The 21,472-nt window shown below is 42.3% G+C and overlaps 1 protein-coding gene and 1 non-coding gene across 2 annotated transcripts in view; one reads left to right on the plus strand and one right to left on the minus strand.

The window, feature by feature from the left end:
* Window positions 1–21,472, minus strand: part of LOC102539743 (aldehyde oxidase 1) — a 66,802-nt gene that overhangs the window by 19,384 nt on the left and 25,946 nt on the right. The window contains exons 17-25 of the mRNA XM_031678089.2: window positions 19,464–19,633; window positions 18,988–19,114; window positions 16,597–16,719; window positions 13,204–13,300; window positions 7,651–7,775; window positions 5,797–5,930; window positions 4,611–4,698; window positions 2,356–2,442; window positions 1,322–1,513 (exon numbers count right to left, since the gene is read on the minus strand). Coding sequence (XP_031533949.2) covers window positions 1,322–1,513; window positions 2,356–2,442; window positions 4,611–4,698; window positions 5,797–5,930; window positions 7,651–7,775; window positions 13,204–13,300; window positions 16,597–16,719; window positions 18,988–19,114; window positions 19,464–19,633 — 1,143 coding nt within the window. The remainder of the gene's footprint in view (window positions 1–1,321; window positions 1,514–2,355; window positions 2,443–4,610; window positions 4,699–5,796; window positions 5,931–7,650; window positions 7,776–13,203; window positions 13,301–16,596; window positions 16,720–18,987; window positions 19,115–19,463; window positions 19,634–21,472) is intronic.
* TRNAI-AAU (transfer RNA isoleucine (anticodon AAU)) lies at window positions 1,019–1,091 on the plus strand. Its single transcript has one exon. It is a non-coding gene; the product is annotated as a tRNA-Ile (tRNA).

Genomic DNA, 21,472 nt, shown 5'->3' on the forward strand with positions numbered 1-21,472 from the left:
TGAATTCCCAGAACTGGTGATTAGGGTCCCCTGTTGAGAACAAAAGGTCAGGTACCTCACAATCTCAGCTGAGAAAACTCAGCAGTTGAGACCAGCCATCACCCCAAGCAGACAAGGGCCATTAAGGACACATACTTGTCAGTCCCCCAAAAAAGAAAGATTCCCAGATCACTACAGAAGGATGACTGGAGGTTAGTGAGCTGTGCCCTTTTGGGGAAGGTGGTGTTTTTTAGGATGGCTACTCTCTCTTCCATTTTCCCTGGTGATGAAGGGAGGTCATTATCAGATCTTCCTCCTTGTGCTACGAAGTGTGACAGAACATCTGGGAAAGAGGCTGTGGTGAGACGGCCAGGAATGGAGGGGGCAGGACCCCTACAAGCAGAAGAGACACAAAGAAGATGGGGGAAAGAAGGTAGACGAATCAGGGACTGGGGCTTTCCAGGGACTGCTGCAGCATGGGGCAAAGAGGCGTGGGCATCAGGGGATGCTGCGTGAGGTGCCAGCTGAGGGTCAGCTGAAGATTTAACCCTCGTGGGAAACCGCTGATTTCCGGGACTCCTGTCAGAAATGGAGCCCAGAGACAGCAGACTTGAAAAGTGGCTCCATCTAACCAAGAAGAGGACAGACAGCTCACTGGGAGAAGCCAGCTGGGAAGATGCTGTCTGTTTCCCAGGTCCCCCTCTTCCTCCCTGCCCAACACCACAGCAGAAGGCACAGGGGAGGAGAAGGGGGCAGAGCACACACCATTGTCCCCACCCGAACTCCACTCCAGGATCCTGGGAAAGGAACCGAGCATGTTAGTGAATGAAGTTGGGGCCAAGACTTAAAAAACAGAGACCATTTTTGTAACTTAAGTGACTCAGATGACAGCTGCCTGAGATGCTAAGGAAGCAGGGGAAAGAAGGGTCTACAGAACTTGTTGGTAGCAGTTATACCCCCAGTCAATGGAGACTAAACAATGAATCCAGTGTTCACTCCTCAATCCCCTCTGTCTCCAGGATTTTTGAGGGGAGGGGGTGGTGGGTATAGCTCAGTAGTAGAGCGCATGCTTAATATGGATGAGGTCCTGGGTTCAATCCCCAGTACCTCCACTAAAAAAAAAAAATTTAAAATTCTTTGTGTTCCAGGATTTTTGAGGAGAAGCCTGAGTAGAACAAGGATCACTGAACTCTGAAGTCCTGCTCAGTATTAACTATTTAGCTGGGTACCTCAGGCAAATCATGTAGGCCCTGTGGACCTCGAATTCCTCAATATGAAGACCCCCCAGTGACCCTCCCATCCCTAAAATTCACCACTTTTTGTATGTGAGATTCAGTATTACCTTCTCTGGGGACAACCCACATTTGGCTGCAACTTCTGTGATACAGGATTCGGTGATCAGTCCTGTTTGAGGAAAGCCAAACCCACGCAAAGCCGTGTTGGATGGAAGGTTGGTTCTGCATGCCCACCCCCGGCAGCGCAGGTTGGGAAACTTGTAAGCATTTTCCATTTTCAGAAGTCCCATCTCTATCACCTGTGGAAATCCAGAGTTGATGCGATGAGATCTTCATCCTTCTGGATCTGCTTTACCATCCTGAGACCTCAGACCAAAACCAGGCCAGAAATGACTGACCCCCTCGACATCACATCAAACATGCTAAAATTGACCCATGTTTCAAATTAAATGCATTTTTGCCGTGAAGGAATTTTTAAGGATTTGAATACTTTTTCTTTTGAAAATATTATCTTTTAATTTTCATATTAGAGCTAATGCATTTTCCCCCCAGATTTCAAACATTTCCAAAGGCCTTGGAAACAAGTCCTAGCAGGTCTTAAACTCTGGGTCTATAGAATATAATGAATAAAATATCATGGAAAACAAGGGGGAAAATGTTGATTTGGTCTAATGCATTGGTTCTCAACCAGAGGCAATTTTTCTCTCTTCTTCCCTGGGACATTTGTCAATGTCTGGAGATATTTCTGGTTGTTAAGACTGGAAGGTAGTTGTCCCACTGGCAGGTACTGGGGAGAGGCCAAATGATACTTTCAAACATCCTATAATGCACAGAGCAGCTCCCACAAAAAGAATTATCCAGTCCAAAATACCAACAGGGCCAAGATTAAGGTTTAATGCTCACATTTGGGAAAAGAGCTCTAAGTCTGAAAAACAAGGAGCTAACACACAGATGCAGACTTAGTCAGTATCTCTGGGCTCACTCTGGGGGCACCAGTAAGTAACATGTGGCAACTTGCTCCCCCATTGAGAATCTTTACACTTTTATAAGTAAATATTATTTAACTATTGAACACTTTTCTGAATTAAATAATTTTATATAAGCCTTTCCAGAATGTGAATTTGCTCATTAAAACACTTACAAGTAATGACTCATCGAGGGAGGCACCTCCATTGGTATAATGCTCCATGTCTAGGGCTAAGATTCTGCCATCGTTCATGAATCCAGCCTGGGGAAAGAGAATGGACTGGTGACACTGTGTCCAATCTTTTCAAAAATGTCGCATGTTGATGAAAGCCATTCGATTTAAATGTCCTGTTGTCACTTCATCTCCCACATTTACACAAACTCATCACTGTCCCTCCAGACTGTTTCTTCCTTCCAACTTGGGAAACCTCCAAGTCATGTTTGTGGTTTTATTCTCCATTGCACTTTGGCAAGTTGGTCATCAAGTTCCATTTTATTTTATACTATAACAGCTCATGGGCCCATCTCTTCCTCTACCTCTTAATATTGCATGCTTCAAGTCTGAATGCATCAGCTGCCTCCTGGTGGTCCACCTGCTTCCACCCTCTCTCCCCCCTGGCCACCCTGCCCAGTGCCATCATTTTCCTCCTACCAGTGTCCATGATTGGTTATGACACCTGACTGGCCAAGGTCCTGCTCAGTCTCACTCTTTTTCATGAGATCAAGTGTAACCCTCCATCCTGGGATTCTCAGGCCTCTCTGAGTCTGGCATCCCCTAACCCAACCCATGTTATTTTCCACTACTTTCCAGTGAGCACACTGTGTTCTAATTCCCCTTCTCCCCTTACTCCTGCCCCTGTCAAACATGCCATGTGCATCCCACCTCTGCATTCATGCTCTTACTATTCCCACCACCTGGGAATCCATTGTTGCCTATCCATTCTTGAAGGTCATTTATGTCTCACCTTTTCTAAGAAGTTCCCTGGACACACTCTAACTCATATTTATTTCTCCCCATAGCTTTGTTATACATCCCTCATTTTTGAACCCGAGATTATTATGTTTTCATAAGGACTTCATATGTGTAAGTCTTATATCCCCCTCAACCTCTGAAATGTAATGTCCTTGAGGACAAAGTTCACTCTAATAAGTCTTTGTTGAACTAAACGAGATTCAAAATAGAACTTAGACTGAATGTAAGTTGAAATAGATCCATCTGTTATCTTCTAACAATGTGTATGCAGGTACACCAGTTGTGGTGGAAACGGTGCAATGTGTTCAACAAATCCTGTTGTCTTTCATCCCGGGCATGCAGAAAGACTACATTTCCCAGCCTCCCTTGCAGTTAGTTGGCAAAGTTCTGGCTAATTATGTGCAGATTATAGAGCAAGGACCACCTCTTACAGGCCTGGTGCTTAAAATATCTCCCACATGACACTCAGTGCCACTTCCCTTCCCTTCCCTTGTCTGCTGCCCTCTGCAGAAGATCCAGTGGAAGGCAGAGTCTTTAGGACAGTGCTATCCATTAGAACTTTCTGTGATGATGGCCATGTTCTATATCTGCACGTCCAATGTGGCAGCCACTAGCCAAGGGTGGTTATTGAGCACGTGAAACATAGATAATGCAACTGTGGAACTGAATTTTGAATTTTATTTAATCTAGTGGATTTAAATTTAAATAGCTGTATGTGCCTAGTGGCTTCCGTATTTGGCAATGCTGTTCAAGGGATGATGGTGGTGTTACTAGAAGGGAAAATGTTGAGTCTGTGAATGATGCTGGGCAGCACAGTCCTCTCCTCCTCTCCCCCTACCCCCACCCTCTACTGATCACACTGGCTTCACTTCAGCAAGAATCAACATCATAAAGGTCTAAGTTCTTCAGCGTTTTTCGCTGTCTGTTGGAGCAGTTAGCCCACTCTGACAAGGAAACTTCTTTCTTACAAAACAAAAGAATAATTATTTCCTGCTATGGAAATTTTCCTAGGAATTAGGAATTTCTGGGACAGAGTTCTACAAAAACACCCTTGAGATACTGAAAAATGAGGAACCTGTTGGCAAAAAATTGCAATTTCACGTAACATTATTGTTATGGAAACGACTGTTTTTACCTCTTTTTTTCTGTGGGAATAGTGTGGTTATCAGATCTATTTTCATGGATGTATGCATATATTCACATGTTTTCCAGTTATTCACTTTCTAGCAGCTGATACCAGCTAGTACTTTTTCATAAACTGACATCTTTGAGCAAAGCAGAAAAGCTTCATTGAAGCAGCCAGTAATTGGCACAAGGAATAGAAAGGTGACTAGAAGCGAGATTCGTTGGTTTGCGCATTGTTACTCCCCATTAGAGAGCAGCCAAAAGGCGCCCTCTGCGCGTATGGAATGTTACAATCACAGCGTAAATGCCCCTCCCCTTCTGCTTCTGCTCACTTTATACTTTCCAAGGTAAGGGTGGCGGCCTCCAGTTATTAACATGTCTTCTCCTCGTTCTAGAATGCAGCGGACTGCACGGCCGTGCCTAAAACAAACAAACAAAAGCAAGAGAGGTAAACTCTTACCAAATTACTTTAACCAGGGTTTCTGTAACTCCTAGTGAGAGCCCGGGTGGGGTCCACACACACACACACTGAACCACAGAGCGACTCTCTGACCCCAGGCTGTGCTGCTCTCGGGCATGCCTGGTGGCCTCCTCTTCCTTTGGGTCAGGGCACCACGCCTGGCACTCACTGCTTATGGGACGGGGCTCTTGGGAGCCAGGGGCTCCAGGGTATTGCTTTGGGGGTATTTCTCACTGTGACAACAACCTGCTATAGGCTAACAGTTCCAAGGCCACATTATAGATGGTGACAAATGGAGGAATTCAGGTGGTGTCCGACTGCCAAGTGCTCCCTCATAGGACAGGGCTGGAATCAAGGTCTTTTCATGTCATGGGGTAGAGGAACTGACCTATATTACTTAGCAAAGAAATTAAGTCTTCTACATGTGCCTACTCCAAAGACAATTTCCTATGGTAATATTTTGAGACCCTTAAAGGAAAATGGCTCTATAAACAAAAGTAAGCAAAACAAAAGCAAAATTTCTATTTAAATTAAGGAATATATATATATATATATGTGTGTGTATATATATATATACACACACACACTCACACACACCTTTTGGGGTACATCTATATTTATATCCCTCCCTCTCTCTCTCTCTATACATACATATATATATGTATCTTTTCAGATATACATAGATATAGAAATAAAGATAGGTGTAAATATCTACCTCAACAGGTTGAACTGACCTACATATACATACAGGTGCTGAGGACAAGTAACCCCACCCTTTCAGGATCTGTTTTCTGTCTGCTTTCCAGGTATTATAATGTTCTTCACTGTAGTGTTCATTCTTTTCAGTAATTGATTCTCATTTTTGTTTTTACAGTGTGTAGTTTGACAATGTAAGATAAAGAAGTTGTAACAAGCTGGCAGCTTGTTTATGTATTTGTACATTATAGGTGATTTTAAATAATCTTGACTCAGATTCTTCTGCCTTAACTGCAATATTGAGAATATTCAGCACAACCTCATTTTAGTTTTAGTCTATTTAGAGGTTTTTCTCCACTTACTTGTTTGCAGCAAATGCGGTGATGGCTGCCATGATGCCAGTCTTTATCACCTTCCCTCCGAAAGCCCCGCCAACACGCTTTACATGACACATGACCTTGTTAGCTGGGAGCTTCAAGGTCGAAGCAACTATGTCCTGTGAATGATAACAGTTCTCATTAATCCAACCCGTCTGCAGCAAGGGAGTGGGACGGCCTTTACACGTTTTGATTCCTTAATGGTCTACATGACACACAGATTATGTGGTTATACTAAACAGTGGGATGGTTTCCAATAACCTAAGCAGGCATCCATGCTGATCTCAATAGTTTTGCCAAAACTATCATTAAGATTAAGTAGTCCTTTCAATATCAATGAGGTATCTTTGTGATAATAAAATTTAAAAAATTTTCCCCATGAACTACACCCAAAGTATTCTTTTCAGACTAACCCCTAGGGATGTGTTTCCTGAAGCAGTGACATTTCCTTGCCTTCAAAACCTCTCAGATGGGTCTTTTCCCCACACACCACTGTCACCATTGGAGAGTAAGCACTCCTCACCTCCCATTTGGACTAAGTTGGCCGTAAGCACTCCTCACCTCCCATTTGGACTAAGTTGGCCAGTGGGTCTTCCATGATGTAGGTCTTGCCCTTCTTTGCCATCCTAATGTTGGAGGTCATTAAGTCTTAAAAACTCATTTTTATGGGTGGGGAGCCCAAGAGGGATGAAGTGATGGGTCCAACGTCACACAGGGATAAGGAGCAGCACAGGACGGGAATGCAGTTGGCCTGACCCTTCTTAGTGTTCCAGCTTCTCAGAGGCCTCATCCTCCACATTCACACATTCCTACTTGTGCTGGTAATGGCCCTGGCTCCTTGTGACCTGAGTCAAGACCCCCACGCTCTGTTTCCCTCACTTCCACCCTGATGCTTAGACTCGCCACCCCCAGATGCGTCCTCCACTCCAGCTTGGGTGGTCTTCGTGCTATTTCTCCTTCTTCACACGCACGCTGCCGGGTATATGGGACACAGGCTGTAAGTGTTTGCAGAAGGGGCGAGTGAATGAATGAATGAATGAGTGGCATGTGATCTTGGTGTGAAACTGCCTGGAAATGGCCTCTCTTCTCACCACCTAAATAAACCTCACTCTCACTATAAATCCAGACTTCAGACTTCTTCTTCATGGGACTTCCTGGATGATTTTAGTGTTTGAAAAACCTCCATTCTCTTAATTCTTCCACCTAAATTTACAAGTTCTGATTTAGCTGATTCAGCACTTGGCTGCATTCTGCCCAATACTGTTTCCTAATTGCTTCATGTGAGTTAGGTACTATAGGTTTTGGAGGGCAAGCCTTCCTTTCTTAAACTGTGGGTTTTTTTTTTCCAGTTTTATTGAGCAATAATTGACGTATATCACTGAATAAGGTTAAAGTGTACAGCATGATGGCTTGATTTACATCTATTGTGAGATGATTACTCTGGTACATTCCATTAACATTCACTATTTCATATAGATACAATTAAAAGGCAAAAAAAATTTTTGTCCTTGTGATGAGAACTCCTAGGATCTACTTTCTTAACTTTCCTATATATAATGCAGCAGTGTTAACTACAGTCATCTTTTTTTTTGTATTGTTAACAGTGCCAAGAGTATAGCAAAAGAGACCTACTGATCTCATAGTTGGTTTTAAAGTTACAGATCCATGAACAGAAGGCCACAACTTTCATAATACTATCTTAAATGTTTTGAACTTGTATGGCTATTACTACTCCAAAGCCTTCAGTTTCTAAAATGACATTTTTATCTCTAATTGTTCTTGGTATATTTTGCTGGCAGGAACCATGAGCCAAGTTCCCTCCACAAAGCCCCATATTACCTGTATGTATTTGGGAAACTGTGTGGATACGTAGACATCGATTTCTTGATCCTCTCCTTTGGGAACAACAAGCATGCTTTGGGTCTCCATGTAAAAATGTTCCTGACCACCCATGTGTATTTCACCTGTTAGAGGAAGACACACCAGAATCAAGGAGGCTGTAAGATAGGACAGGTGGCACCACCCCCTCCCCAGCTCTTATCTCATTATGGAGAAATTCCACCAACAGTGTTTCTGCTGGGATAGCAGGCTGCATGGCAAAGGGCCACAAACAACGATATTTAGCTTTTATTATATCTGCATACTTGAAGTAGTTCTGCAGGAGCGTCTGTCATGTCTACCAGTACAGCAGGCCACAGAGTCCTAGGGAGCGATGCCGGGCTTTCTGGAGTCAACGGCAAGGAGAATTCCAGTTCCAAGACAAGATGGAGTAGATATGCTTCTCCCTGTTCTTTCTTCTAAGTACAATCCTGGACATTATGCATAATTAAAGAAACATAAGAAGACTCTGAAAAGTAGAGGAGAAGGAGGACTAGCTTGGGCTTTGCAACCCAAGGAAAGACACAATGATGAATTCAGTGGATTTTGTTGTTGTTTGTTTCCTATATCCCAGACTTGATGCTAGAGAAGCCAGACATCCAAAAACAGCAACAGGCAAAGACAGAAAAAAATCCCCAAGAAAAGCCTACTTTCTCCAGCCAAAGGACTAGGAAAGGGGAAGACTAGCAAGACAGAAAATTTCTATACAATAACGACTCTATTCCAGCCAAACATACAGAAAAAGCTGCAGACCTATCTCTATCTGCAAAAGTTGAGTGGGGAGCTTAGACTCCCACCCTTGTCAAGCTGTAATGAGGTACCCAAAATCCTCTGCTAGGGTGGAGTCTGTGGGAGCCTATGGGAAACCTGGACTTCCAAGCTCCACCTGGCAATAACAAGGCATCACTCCCCTCTTCCCACCAACACAGGGCCAGAGGAATTCTGGTAAAATAGATGACTTAATAAGATCCAAAGTCTTATAACACAATATCCAAAGTGAACCAGATACAATTGGAAATCACTTGTCATACCAAGAACTCAACTCAAATGAGAAAAGACAATCAACAGATGCCAACACCGAGAAGACACAGATATAGGAATGATCTCTCAAGGATTTTAAAGCTGCCACCATAAAAATGCTTTAATTTACATAAACACTTGAAACAAACGGAAAAAATTGGAAAATCTCAGCAAAGAAACAAAAGTTATAAAAAGAACCAAATGGGAATTTTAGAACTAAAAAATACAACAGTCAAAATTTAAGCGGCTTAGTGCATGAGTTCAACAACAGAACAGAGAGAAGAGAGGAAATTATCAGCGAACAAGAATATAGAACAAGAGAAATTGCCCAACCTGAGCAACAGACATAAGATAGACTGAAGGGAAAATGAGCAGAATCTCAGAATCCTATGTGGTTAAAATTAAAGATGGAACATTTGTGTCATTGATGTTGAGTATCTGAAGAAATAATAGCTGAAAATTTCCCAAACTTGGTAAAAGACATCAACCTACAGCAAAAAGCTGAGTAATTCCCAAAGAGGATAAACCAAAGAAATTCATGCCAAGACACATCACAGTCAAACTTCTGAAAACCAAAAACAAAATATTTTGAAAGCAGAGACAGAAAAACACTTCCTCACCTATCTGGGAAAAATACTTCAAAAGACAGCAGATTTCTCAACCATGGAGGTCAGAGGAACTGGTATAACATCTTTCTTCAAGTGCTAAAAGGCTCAGGATTCAAAATTCTATATCCAGAGAAAGTATCTTTCAAGGATGATAAAGAAATCAAGACATTCTCAGATGAAAAAAAGCTGAAAGAGTTTACCTTCAACAGACCTATCCTAAAATAATGATTGGCTAAGAGAAGTTCTTGAAACAGACAGGAAATTTTTTTTTAAAGAATCTTGAAACATCAGGAAGATGAAAGAGAGCAGTGGAAAGCATATATGAAAAGAAATATATATATATTATATATATGTATAAATGAATCACTATGCTGTACAACAGAAATTAACACATTATAAATTGACTACTTCAATTTAAAAAATACAGGCAAATAAAGGCAATAGCCTTTCCTTCTCCTCCTGAGTTTTCTAAATTGTATTTGAAGCAAAATTTTAACATTGCTTTATGTGGTTTTCAACTTGTGTAGAAGAACTTTTTTAAAGCAATTATATTATAAATGAGGGAGAGTAAAGGGATGCAAAAGGAGGTAAGTTTTCTACATTTTACTCAAACTGATAAGATGTTGCTACCAGATATACTATAATTTACATTTAACATCTAGGATTACCACTAAAAAGCTAGATGAAGAAATATACTCAAACCACTATAGATTAATCAAAATAAAATTCTAAAAAATGTTTGAGTAACCCCTGGGAAGACAGGGGGTGGAAAAAGCAGAAGTGAAAAACCAGAATACAACTATGTCAATCAATAAGTTAGGTGGAAGGCAGAACTTTTAAGAATTAAAAATGCACCTGCTAACAGTGATTTGTAAATTGTTTGAGGGAGATTTCCGAGGAAACCTTTTGTTGGAATCTGGGCTTCCTTTCTTATACAAAATCTGAGTAAAGAAAGAGTACAGAAGTATAAACGGATTCTGCTTCTTTTATAAAATATAAAAATTAAAATGTCAGGAACTCAGATCTCAATTTCAATTCAAGCTTTTCTCAAAACAATATGTGGAAAAACCTATTTGTCCAGAGGCTCAAATCCATGTTCTGCAATCATCCTACCTATCCACTCAGAATTTATTTTATTAAATAGCTACTTCATTTTTAAAATACAGAGCTAAAAAATATTAGAGCTATTACTGCTTAAACCTGTAAGAACCCTGTTACACTGCACCGCCCACTCCCGCAGCCCTGGACCCAAGGTGCCCTCTCTCCATCCTATGGTGTTGCTCTCAACTCTCTAGGTTGGAAAGCAATTTGTTCAACTAATCCCTGTGATAAAATGTTATCCCAGTTTGGGTTTAGGAGTGATTCCTTCAGGCACATTCACATTTTAATGAGTTCCTTAAAGACGAAAAGCCATGAAGGTATAAAGGAGTCTCTCTGTCCTATGCCTAACAGGACAAGATGAGGGGAAGACAATCTCAGTTTCAGGGCTTCTAGATCTGCTGCAAATCCTGCCATGGGAATGTCATCTACTCTCTCAGTCTAAAGCCCATCCAGCTAATGGAATTTTTAAAAAGACAAATGAGCAGTAGCATAAAGCAGAGGAGAGAAGGCTAACGTCAGAGCTGGGAAACTTAATTTGATTCCTGGTCCACTGCACGTCTGTCTAGCCTCAGCGGGCTCATTTGTAAACCATGTTCTTCAACGCCCTCCAGGGTTATGACACCAGCGTCAGGTAGGGCAGAGACATACCTTCACAGCTGGTAAAAGCCAACGATTGTATCATTCCCTTCAAGAAAACAGCCTGAGACTTGATTTAATGCTCTACATATTTAATCTTTGAAATATTCTGCTTTTCAGAGCACCTATCTTCCTAAGGGGCAGATGCGGTTCTGCTACGATCCATATACCCTCAGTTATCGCTCATTGAAACAAGCAGTTAAAATTTTTCATCCAAATGACAACTGCAGAGTAAGAAAACAAAAACCCCTCAAACTGGTGAGTCAAGAGGTTGAAAACTTAGAAGTGGTATAAATGTCCCCTTAAAAGCTTTCTGTACCACTTTTGAACTTATCATTAGGGTATGGGCCAGGTAACACGTTAAAATTCAAGTAAGAGGTGGACTGAACAACTTCCCCAACTAAATTAAATAATTAAATCAGATGTCAAGGAAAAATACAATAATTGAATTCTCACACAAAAGCATATGATGGAAAGAACCGAGTTCAGGACAGATTATGGCAAAAGAGGAGGAACTCCCCTAAACATCAGTATTTCCAAGGTGCTCTTACCAGGCACTCTCTGGGCTTAAAATGCTCCCGCCTTCTCTTCTCCCACAAAACACACTCACCCTTCGAATGTTTGCCACATTTCATTAATCTTAAGAATTGCCTGAAGCACTACTAAAATTTGTCAAAATACAGATTCCTGGGCTCTTCCAACTCCAGAATTCCAAGAAAGGGGCACAGGAATCTCCAGGCAGGTTTCAGAAGCATCTTATAGTGAGGAAAACTGGGAAACCCTGGATCTGATAACTGAACGCCTATTGGTGTGTTCACTCAGTAATACACAACCTTCTCTACAGAACAACGACAAAAATTCAAACCTAAGATTAATTACTGCTCACAGCTATGGCTCTGTGAGCCGAGCTCTGTGCCAAGCACACAGGTATTAGCCCTTATAATCTTCATGATGAAGATCTGAGATCAGCATTATTTTGTCCATATGATTTCAAAATAAGGAGAGTGAACCCAAAGAAGTGCTCTGCCAAGTCCCTCATAAGAGAGGGTGCCAAGGAATCCTGGCAGGGTGATGGTGCAAGGTGTCTCTTCTCCAGCTTTTGAGTGACATTATCCACTCAGCCCCGACCAGCTTCAGCTTTTATACGGCTGTGAGTGAAGAGACATGAAGGGCTTTGCGCTCAGTGGCTGGACTGGCTGATTCTACATGCCACAGCTCTGGCTGGACATTCAGGATGGTACGTCTTAGGATTCTTCCTGTGCTTGAGATCAGGGTTGGAGAGAAAAATTAAGGAGACTGTAGTTTCTACTATTGTGTTTTTAACATGCACAAGAGGCTAAAATCCTGAAAATTCACTTAGAGACAGGCAATGCCGGTGACTTATTCTCTGCCCTGAGATATGGCACAGAGAGGCCACACTCACTCAGCAACACATCTGGGTTAATCAGATCTCGCATGGCAGGCATTAAGGATAGAGTTCACAGAATGTACAACAGCAGGGCAGAGTGGGAAAAGTACAGGTTATCAAAGACCCATGGTAAATCTTTTTTTTTCCTGTTAAAAAGGACATTACTGAGACAGATGGCAAAATTTGAATAAGGTCTGTAGATTAAATAATAGTATTGTGTCAATGTTAATGATCTGATTTTGGAAACTGTAATGTTTACATAATATAATATCCTTGTTCTTAGAAAATAAACACTGTAGTATTTAGGGGGAAAGAGGAATCAAATCAATAACTTACTCTCAAATGGCTCAGGAAAAAAATGTGTGTGTGTATATATATGTGTGTGTGTTTGTGTGTATCCTCTCTCTATGTATCTGTCTCTATAGAGAGAGTGTGTATCTATCTATCTATCTATCTAGATATCTAGATAGATAGATAGATAGATAGATAGATAGATAGATAGATAGATATGGTCATTGCCCAGGGGCCCCAAGGGCAAGGTCACTTTACACGCACGTGCACACACACACACGCACGATGGAGGGAAACACATTTGGGAACAAGGTGCCTGTTTCCAAGGAGCTCACTCACTGAGGCTGATTTCGAGATGATTTCTAGAAGGCAAAGGTAACTCTAAATGAGACATATTTAGAAGGTTTTCAGGGGTGCTCCCCTCGCATCATTTTTTGCAGATAGTTTTACCTTCAAGAATCTGATCCACCATTTTAAATGCTTCCTCAACATTTCCATACTCCAGTTTCCTTTCTTCATCGAAGAAGGACTTGTGTTGGATAGCCTCCTGGAAAGAGAAGAGAAGAGTGAGCCCCTCTGGGCAGGAGACCCAGCCCGATGGCACTACCCACACACACAGAGGGGCATCGTCTGAGCTGGGCAGCACGGTTCTGGCTCTGGAATCCCATGTACCTTCACCATGACCCCATGAGCTGAGCTGACAGCCAAGCTGCAGAGAGTCTCCCCATGGAGCAAATACAAATGTCCTAATTGAGTCAAAAGAAAAAAGAGTATGCTTAGAAAACTGGGCACCTAGGTGGTCCCAGAATGGAACTAATTTCCAGCAGGTTATTCTCTCCATTCCACAGCCCATTTTATGCAGCTAATGACACACAGCACAGAGGTTCCGAGCTTGGGCTCTGGATACATTTGGAGCTGTGTCCATTTTCTCCACCTACCAGCTGTTTGACTTTGGGTCTACAACTCCACCTCTCTGAGCCTCATCAGTAAAATGGAGGTGTAGTGGTGCACACAGCCCCACTGGAGCTGTGGAGAAGATAAAATGAAATGAGCTGTAAAAGAGCTAATGTGACATATGATAAGCACTCCGTCAATGTTAGCTGATGACACTTCAGTGACAAGGATCGTGGTGGCCTTGCCTGCCAGCCCCATGCTCCTCCCTGGGGGAACGAACACAGCATCTGCACAGGGGAGTGGGGCGCTGGGATCTCCAGTCCTGGAAGGGAGATTCCATTACAAGCCCAGTGTGGGTACCACAAGTCCACTTCTATACGGGCTCCTAATGGAAGTGAAAGGATACAGGATGGGTACATGCAATCAGGAATGTCGTTATGACAATCTTGGTTGGTTTCCTTACCTATCCTCATAAGTTTATCTTGCTGTAGTTGCTGGGTCCACTGGCGAACGTGACATGCCAGCTCCTGCCAGCGTCCCTACCATGGATTATTGTCCATTGGTGAAATTCCAGCCTGCTGGCAGCTGGGGACTCTCCTAACTCTGGTTCTCTCTGGCCACCAGTAGGTGTCTAGACCTATCAATATACCTTACAGGGACGTCTTACTGCAATCCTGCCATTACTCCATTCAAAAAGCGGGTTGGTCTGCTTTTACCACTGTAGGGCAGAGGTTCCTTAATAGAGTGTTTGTTGATTGCTTCTGTTACTGACTAGCTATGTGAACTTGGGTGATCCTGTCTTTTAGTTTCTGTATCAGAATGGGGATAACAACTGTTTTTACCTCAGGATTGTTGTGAGCATTTCATGAGTTAATGTAGGAAACCTGCTTGGAACCAGGTAAGCACATAGAGAGAGAGCTCTAGGTGTTAGCTACGGTCACACTGTTGATCAGGATGACTGATGAGAGATTCTGGTCAGGAGCGCAGTTTTCTCATCGTGGTCATCAGCCTGAGCCTTCGAACCAAGAGTTTTGACAGAGTTCAAACTATTAAAAATTCAGAAAAGCGTAAGTAGGTTAAACACTAATCTAGTAATGGAGATCCATTTGTTTTTATCCTATCTTGATTGATAACGCACTTCCTACTGGAATCAATTCATATGATTTTCTTACTAATCTAAGACTCAGTTATTCCAAGTTCCAAACAGAAGTTACATTTTATAAATCCAATTTTTTAAAAGTTTAGTCTTTGTTCTTTGAGTAACTGTGAGCCAATTTCCAGAATATTTCTTGGTTAGGAAAGTGGTAAAAGAACTGGGCATATTTCCCTGCTATACACTTGGATTAAATCTACTCTGACCCAGGTGACTGACTTTGGAGAACTTAACCTTTGACAGAAACAGGAGGTAGTTCTTTTCAATGACGTCAAAGTTTGGTATTTGATGCTGGGGTCTCTGGCAGACAGTTAGAGATGTGCTGGCTGGAGTGAGGGAGGGCAGGGGGAGAGTGGTATCTGTTTGCTTATTTGAAATTCTATATTGGCTGAAAAGTAGGATGAAGGGAAGAGAAGACATTTAGCCACCGGTATTGGGCAAAGAGTTATAAAAAATTTTTTGATAAAGAATTATGCAAATAATTTCTTACTAAGAAGAAATTCTAACTCTAAAACAAAAGTTGAGGAAAGAATCTAGACAGTAAGCAAGCACAGCAGGCAACGTATAAATGAAGAGAGTTTGGGGAGGGAACAGAATGAATTTGAAACCGGCCAGGAAAACTTGGGAAGCCTAATCACTCTCTGACTGCAAGTAAACTTTTTTATTTCTGTCTTCTTGACATGATTTTATTTTAATTCAAAACACCGAGGACATTGTCCAGAAACAAACTCTATGTTCCGAGGCATAAAACAGCATGATAGGAAACGTGCCCAAGGCCAAGTTCTCCTGGAGACACTAATCTTGGCCAAGTCATTTCCTCATTTTCTGCCTCAGAGCACGCTAGTCAACTAGAGAACAATTTATTCATTATGTTATGAAGATAATACCGTATTCCCTAATTACACTGAGTCTGCATGTACTGAATCTAATCCATTCATGCTGCTTTCCCAACTTTCATGCTCTTATTACAGTAAATTATAAAAACCAGTGAAATATATGCATAAGAATACTCGTATCATTTCATGGGAGGTGAGTCTTAAAACCTTTATAAATTTCAAAGTTCTTTTTAACAAACAAGATAGGAAATGCAGTTTCTCAATTTAAGTTGCCAAAACAGCCGTCGGCATCACAGGAGCTATTTCTCATTCTTATTTAAGATATGCATTAAAGGATCTAAAACATGCATCTTCGATGTTTGTTTCATAGAACATCTTGTTGATTCTCACTGTGTACTTGGAAGAGTCTGGGTGGAGATGGATACAGAGTTCTAGGGTGTGTCCTCTCTCCCGGATATCATTGGTTGCCCATCCAGCATTCTTTTCACTTGTCCCCTTCCAAACAATGCTCAGATTTCTGTTTAGGTCTCCATCACTCCCCAGTGCAGCCCAAGAAGCTCAAAGAAATCTGACTCCCCAGCAGTAACCAACAGCTTCTGCATCCCTCCTGTCAGTCATGAAGCCAGAGGCGCACCCATGACCTGAGTGCCGGTGAGGCTGGGTCCTGGGCCCCCTGGAGTGCTGTGACAGTGGGGTTCTCTCATGCTTGTTGAATGGGAACTAGAAGCTCCTGGCTGCCATCCTCTGACCGAAGGAGACAAAGCCTGCATTGTGGGCTGCAGGCAGGAGAGGCAGAAGGTAGGTTTCTTGCTAACACTGATAGAGTTTGGGGCCAATAAAGCCCCTGTATTTCAGAAGCCACTTCGAGTCAGATGTTCTCTCCTGTTTCTGCAGCCAAAGGCATTTTGTCTGATGCACCCCTGAAACCTTCCCTCCTGGCCCTACCCATGAACTCATTACCTCGATGGTTAGGATCAGTGGCTCCTTATCTTGGTAGACGATCTTCACTCGCTTCGCAGCTCGCTTTGCCTGGACCTCGGAATCAGCGATCACAGCACAGACCAGCTGACCCACGCAGAATACCTGCAACGCAGGACAAAGCCGTGTTCCCAAGGAGGGCAGGCACCAGGTCCTCTCTGCTCGTTCATTTCCCCCTCTCTGCTGGCACAGAGCTAGACACACTGGAAATGACCCCTTCACGTGGGACTTCGCCGCAGTGCTGTGGTTAACAAAGGCTTCGGTAGAGAAGTGCACTGGTCAGAGCAGGCCTGCTGACCCCAGGTGCCCAGGGAGTGCAGGTCTTTGAGCCACATGGTTGGCAGCGGTGGCTGAAGGGAGCAGGTGTGATGCTGCCTCAAGAACAACAGACTCAGGCTCCAGGGCTGCTCAAGGGCCAGTGGGCCCAGGAGAGCCAGGACCACGGTCCCACCTGGGGCGGCCACACCACGGGCAGGGCCACAAGGCTACTCTAAGAGGCAGCTTCTGCCTGCATGGAGGCAGAAGCCCATCTCACTCACGAGGAAGGAGGGAGAGGGTGATAACACAGCCCCGCTGGTGAGCATGTCTCTGGCCTGAACTGTGGTGGAGCACAGCTTTTCACAAAGAGACGTGACTGGCCATGCGAGCCAAGACCAGGCCTGGAGTGTTCACTGTTTCACCTGCAGGAGGGGTAAGTGGGTGGCCTAAGGAGTTCACACAGGGAGCAGGGCAGAAAGCAGAAGGGAGAGGCCAAAACTATGGCTCCAGAAAGGTAAAAATAGGACTGGAAGAGGTCACACGAGTATTTGATTCTCTCTCCCACCTTTTTCCACGATCAAAATCAAGACAAAACATAATCACTCATTTTTTAAATCCACAATAGATTATTAGGTCTTTTCTCCAGTGAGTATATAGTAGTTTTAACACTAGATAAAAATGGTAGTAAAAAAAAAAAGTTAAATCCAGCACACAAAGTGTGTGTGTGCTGGGTATGGGTGGGCAGGGGCTGTGGGGAAGGAATGAAACAAGATGGCAAACTGTTGAAGCTGGGTGATGGGTCGACGGGGATTCATTGTACTGTTTTTCTCTATTTTTCTGTATGTTTAAAATTTCTGCAATGAAAATATTTTTTTGAAGGTATAGCATGCTAAAGACAAGTGTTAAACTAACAGAGGCAATCATTCATAAGGACTCCGGTCTCCGCTCTCCACAGTCTCGGGTTCTGCCCTGTGACCTGGTACACAGACTCTCCCTGAGACGCTCAGAGGCAGCATGCACACCCTTCAGAGAGCAGGTGTCATTGAGCATCCCAGGATGGTTCTGTTTGTTTAGTTAATATTTATGCAAAGGCCACAGTTCTCACCGTCTTCTGCCAGGACCACACAGTCCCGCCTCGGGGGAGGTTCAGCCTTGACTTCAGATGCTCAGTTACCAAACTTTCATTTTTATCAACTAAGTCTTCCAGCGAGAGCCAGAGGCAGGGACTCTTTCAAATGATGAAACTCTTTTCAGTAAACACTGAACTGAGAATTCACAGTCATGCAGAAAACCTTCTGGACACTGCCCTTGCTGCATTTTCTGATAACTTAAGATACAGTCAACATTTTCATCATTTGAAGCTTTTCAATGGCAACAATGCCATCCTCTGCTCATTTACCCTGCTTTGCAGGAAGTAGTGTGTGGAATATACAGATGAGTCAGACATGCTGCTCAAGGAATAGGCAGGGGAAATAGGACATAGAAACAAATAAATAAGCTCAATACAAGATAGAAAGTGCAATAAAGGTCCACTTTGCCTTCTCCTCCAGACAGTAAGTTTTATGAAGGCAAGGACCACATAGGTCTTGTTCACCTATGGCGACCAAACACAATAGGTGCTCACTTGAAAGGTGCCCGTTGAACACATGGCAGTATGAATGAATGAGTCCGCGTGAGTTCAGAGAGGGAGACAGAACTCCCGGATTAAAGAAGAAGGAAAGGCCTCACAGTGGAGATGCCGCTTGAACTTGGACTTGGCCTTTGGACACACTGAGACTAGGGCAACAGCAAGGAATTCTCAGGGGAAGGATCAGCAAATGCAAGTTATTATTCTCATTTATCCTTTCGTAAGTATGAAAGCTGCACACGATCTTACTACTAGGAAATATAAATATCCAGGTAGCATTTATATAACCAGTCAACTTCTTTACTTAGGTGGAAAATGAGTATTTCTGGAACTCACTCACTATTAGAATACAGTGGTCTATATAAATAAGCATTCAAAGAATATCAGAATCCTTTATCATGTGCCAAATTTGATGTTATCTTTAAGAAATTATGAAGTGCCATTAACTGAAGAACTTATTTTTAAAACAGAAGGCAAAAATGCAGCACCTCCTCTGTCGACAGAAGTTTCTCAGGTTTGGTTAAAAGGCAGAAGGAATTTACGCCGTGAAGATCTTCCTCAGTCACGATGTCCACCACACCTGGCAGGCTGAGTGCTTCTGACAGATCAATAGACCTAGATAAGAACACACAGAACAGGGCTCCTCAGAGCAGCCCTCAGCCAGCAGACCATAAAGAATGTACTTAATTGGAGAATAAGATATGAGACAGGTAAGATACAGCCAAGAACCCTCCAATCGTTCTATGCCAGACAACTGGGAAAAAAACCTCTGGGACCATGAAGTTATCATATGGAGGGATAAATTGTAGTAAATCCCACATTTCGATCCTGTTTCACTTCAAATCTACATTGGACATCGCCAACAAATAGCTTATCCTCTTCATCTCATTACTTTTCACTAATGTGGCCTAGCCAAAAAGGCAATCGTAAATGTCTGTTGTGATAAAAGAGCTTTATCACTTACACAATCTTAGCATGAGCTCTTGAACTTGTTACAAAAGCCAAGAACAGTTCCCGGTCCACTGCAGGCATGTCGTCACAGTAGATGGCCTCACCCGTGGCATGCTTAATACCAGACAGATGCATGATGGGATGGCCAATTGGGTCTTCAGGAAGCTGCAGTAGGTCTCCATTCTGTTTAATCAATAACCAACATATCATTTTTATAGTCTATTATGCACATCTCCCATAAGAGGGGAGCTATATAATATACATCTAAACCAGAACACCTCTGAAAATAAAACAGTCACTATTAATAATAACCCCAGGACAGTAAGCCAATTTCAGGAATTCAACAGGCAAAGTGAGGTGTACAGCCATGATGTTGTTCTCATTTTTGGGCCACTACTTTGAAAACAGACCACAAACATCTCTAATGCAAATTCTATTTGCGTAAGTGAATGAATAAAAATCTTTCTTCTTGATAATATAAAATTGCCTTCTTGCAAAAGCTCATGTATTTCTTTAACTTTCATTATCAAAATTGTTTTCCTGTTGTAGCTAAAGTGTGGCACGTGTACTATTTTGCAGAAAATACTGATAATCATGTTTATAGAAAAGATTGAAGGCATGCATTTAACCACAAGAGGTTTTTCTTTTTCATTTTTTTTCTATGTTGAGTGAAGAAGTCTGAGAAATAATTGGTAAGACATAACTTAGACAATCCTGATGAAGAATGAAGACAAAGGAACTGCATTTTGAGTAATGATTAACTAATGTAACTCTTTCTTAGACACCCATGGAGTAAAATGTCTTGCCATGGGTTTTATAAATACCTTAAATATGCTTCATTAACCAAAGAGGAAATTAAGAAACATAATGTCTCCCCCATATTTCAAAGATGAGAGAGTCGTTAGCTTTCTTAGTTGGTTGGTCATTGGGAAAAGAAGAATTGGAGGTATAAAGAAAGAAGTGTTAAGAGACCTGATGTAGACCGAGCTTAGAGAGCAGGGTGAAGGCTGAGGCTGCGGTGGGGCTGGTGATGGGAGAGTGGGAAGGGGAGATTCCAGGAGAATTGCCAGCCAGGCAGCCACTCTCTAAAGACCACTCTCTAAAAGGAGAATATAAACTTCTTCAACTTCTTAGTTACTACAATACAATGCACAAAAAAGGAGTATTGGTTGAGGTTTTTTTTGTTTGTTTGTGGTTGTGTTCATCCTGACTTTATAAACTAGAAGGCAGAAGATTATTGAGAAAAATAATCTAGAATTTGGCCTAGGCACCATTAAATAAAGGTGGACATTAAGCCATGAATGTAGGGGAATAGGGGCAATGAGAGAAAACTTTACATGTTGGGGTTCAGGCAATATGAACAGGGATTTGAAGCAGCCCCAGCACACATCAGCCCCAGGGACACTGCGCTGTCCTTGTGGCTGAGTGCTCTCAGTGGGTCTCTTCTCCCCATCCTCTGAGGAGCTGAGATGGTGATCAAAAGAAAAAAATGTACGAGGACTCTCTGAGCTCTGGTCTGACCTGTTCCAGATGGTAGGGATGGACTCCCTCTGCGAAGCACCCGCTATGGTGCTGTGTTAGGCTCTCAATTTGAACAATGTCTGAGTGAAAAGTTACCCACATATATACATATATTTTTTTTTTTTTAATTCAAAGAGATTTTCTTTATCTATCCTGAAGAGCAAAATTCCAGGTAATTTATAAGCTTAGACACTAAGGAAACACATTCATACACATCGACAAAGGCTCTGGGAGTTTTCTATGACGTAATACTTTTTACTATAAATACTGAAACACATCATAGCTTTGGGGGAAAAAAATCCTTTTGAAACCTTACTGTGAGGCCTGCCTGCCAAAAGATTGAAGACAAATCACAAAATATATCTTTCATGGGTATAAATGTGAAATTGATTAATTTAGCTGAAGATATAACACTTCTTTTTATTTTTTGTCAGTCAGTTGTGATGAATCTACCGATTGAAGAGGTTGTATTTCACTACTTGCTCCCGCTTGTTACGCGGC

Source organism: Vicugna pacos, chromosome 5, assembly GCF_048564905.1.
Source record: "Vicugna pacos chromosome 5, VicPac4, whole genome shotgun sequence".
Lineage (NCBI taxonomy): Eukaryota > Metazoa > Chordata > Mammalia > Artiodactyla > Camelidae > Vicugna > Vicugna pacos.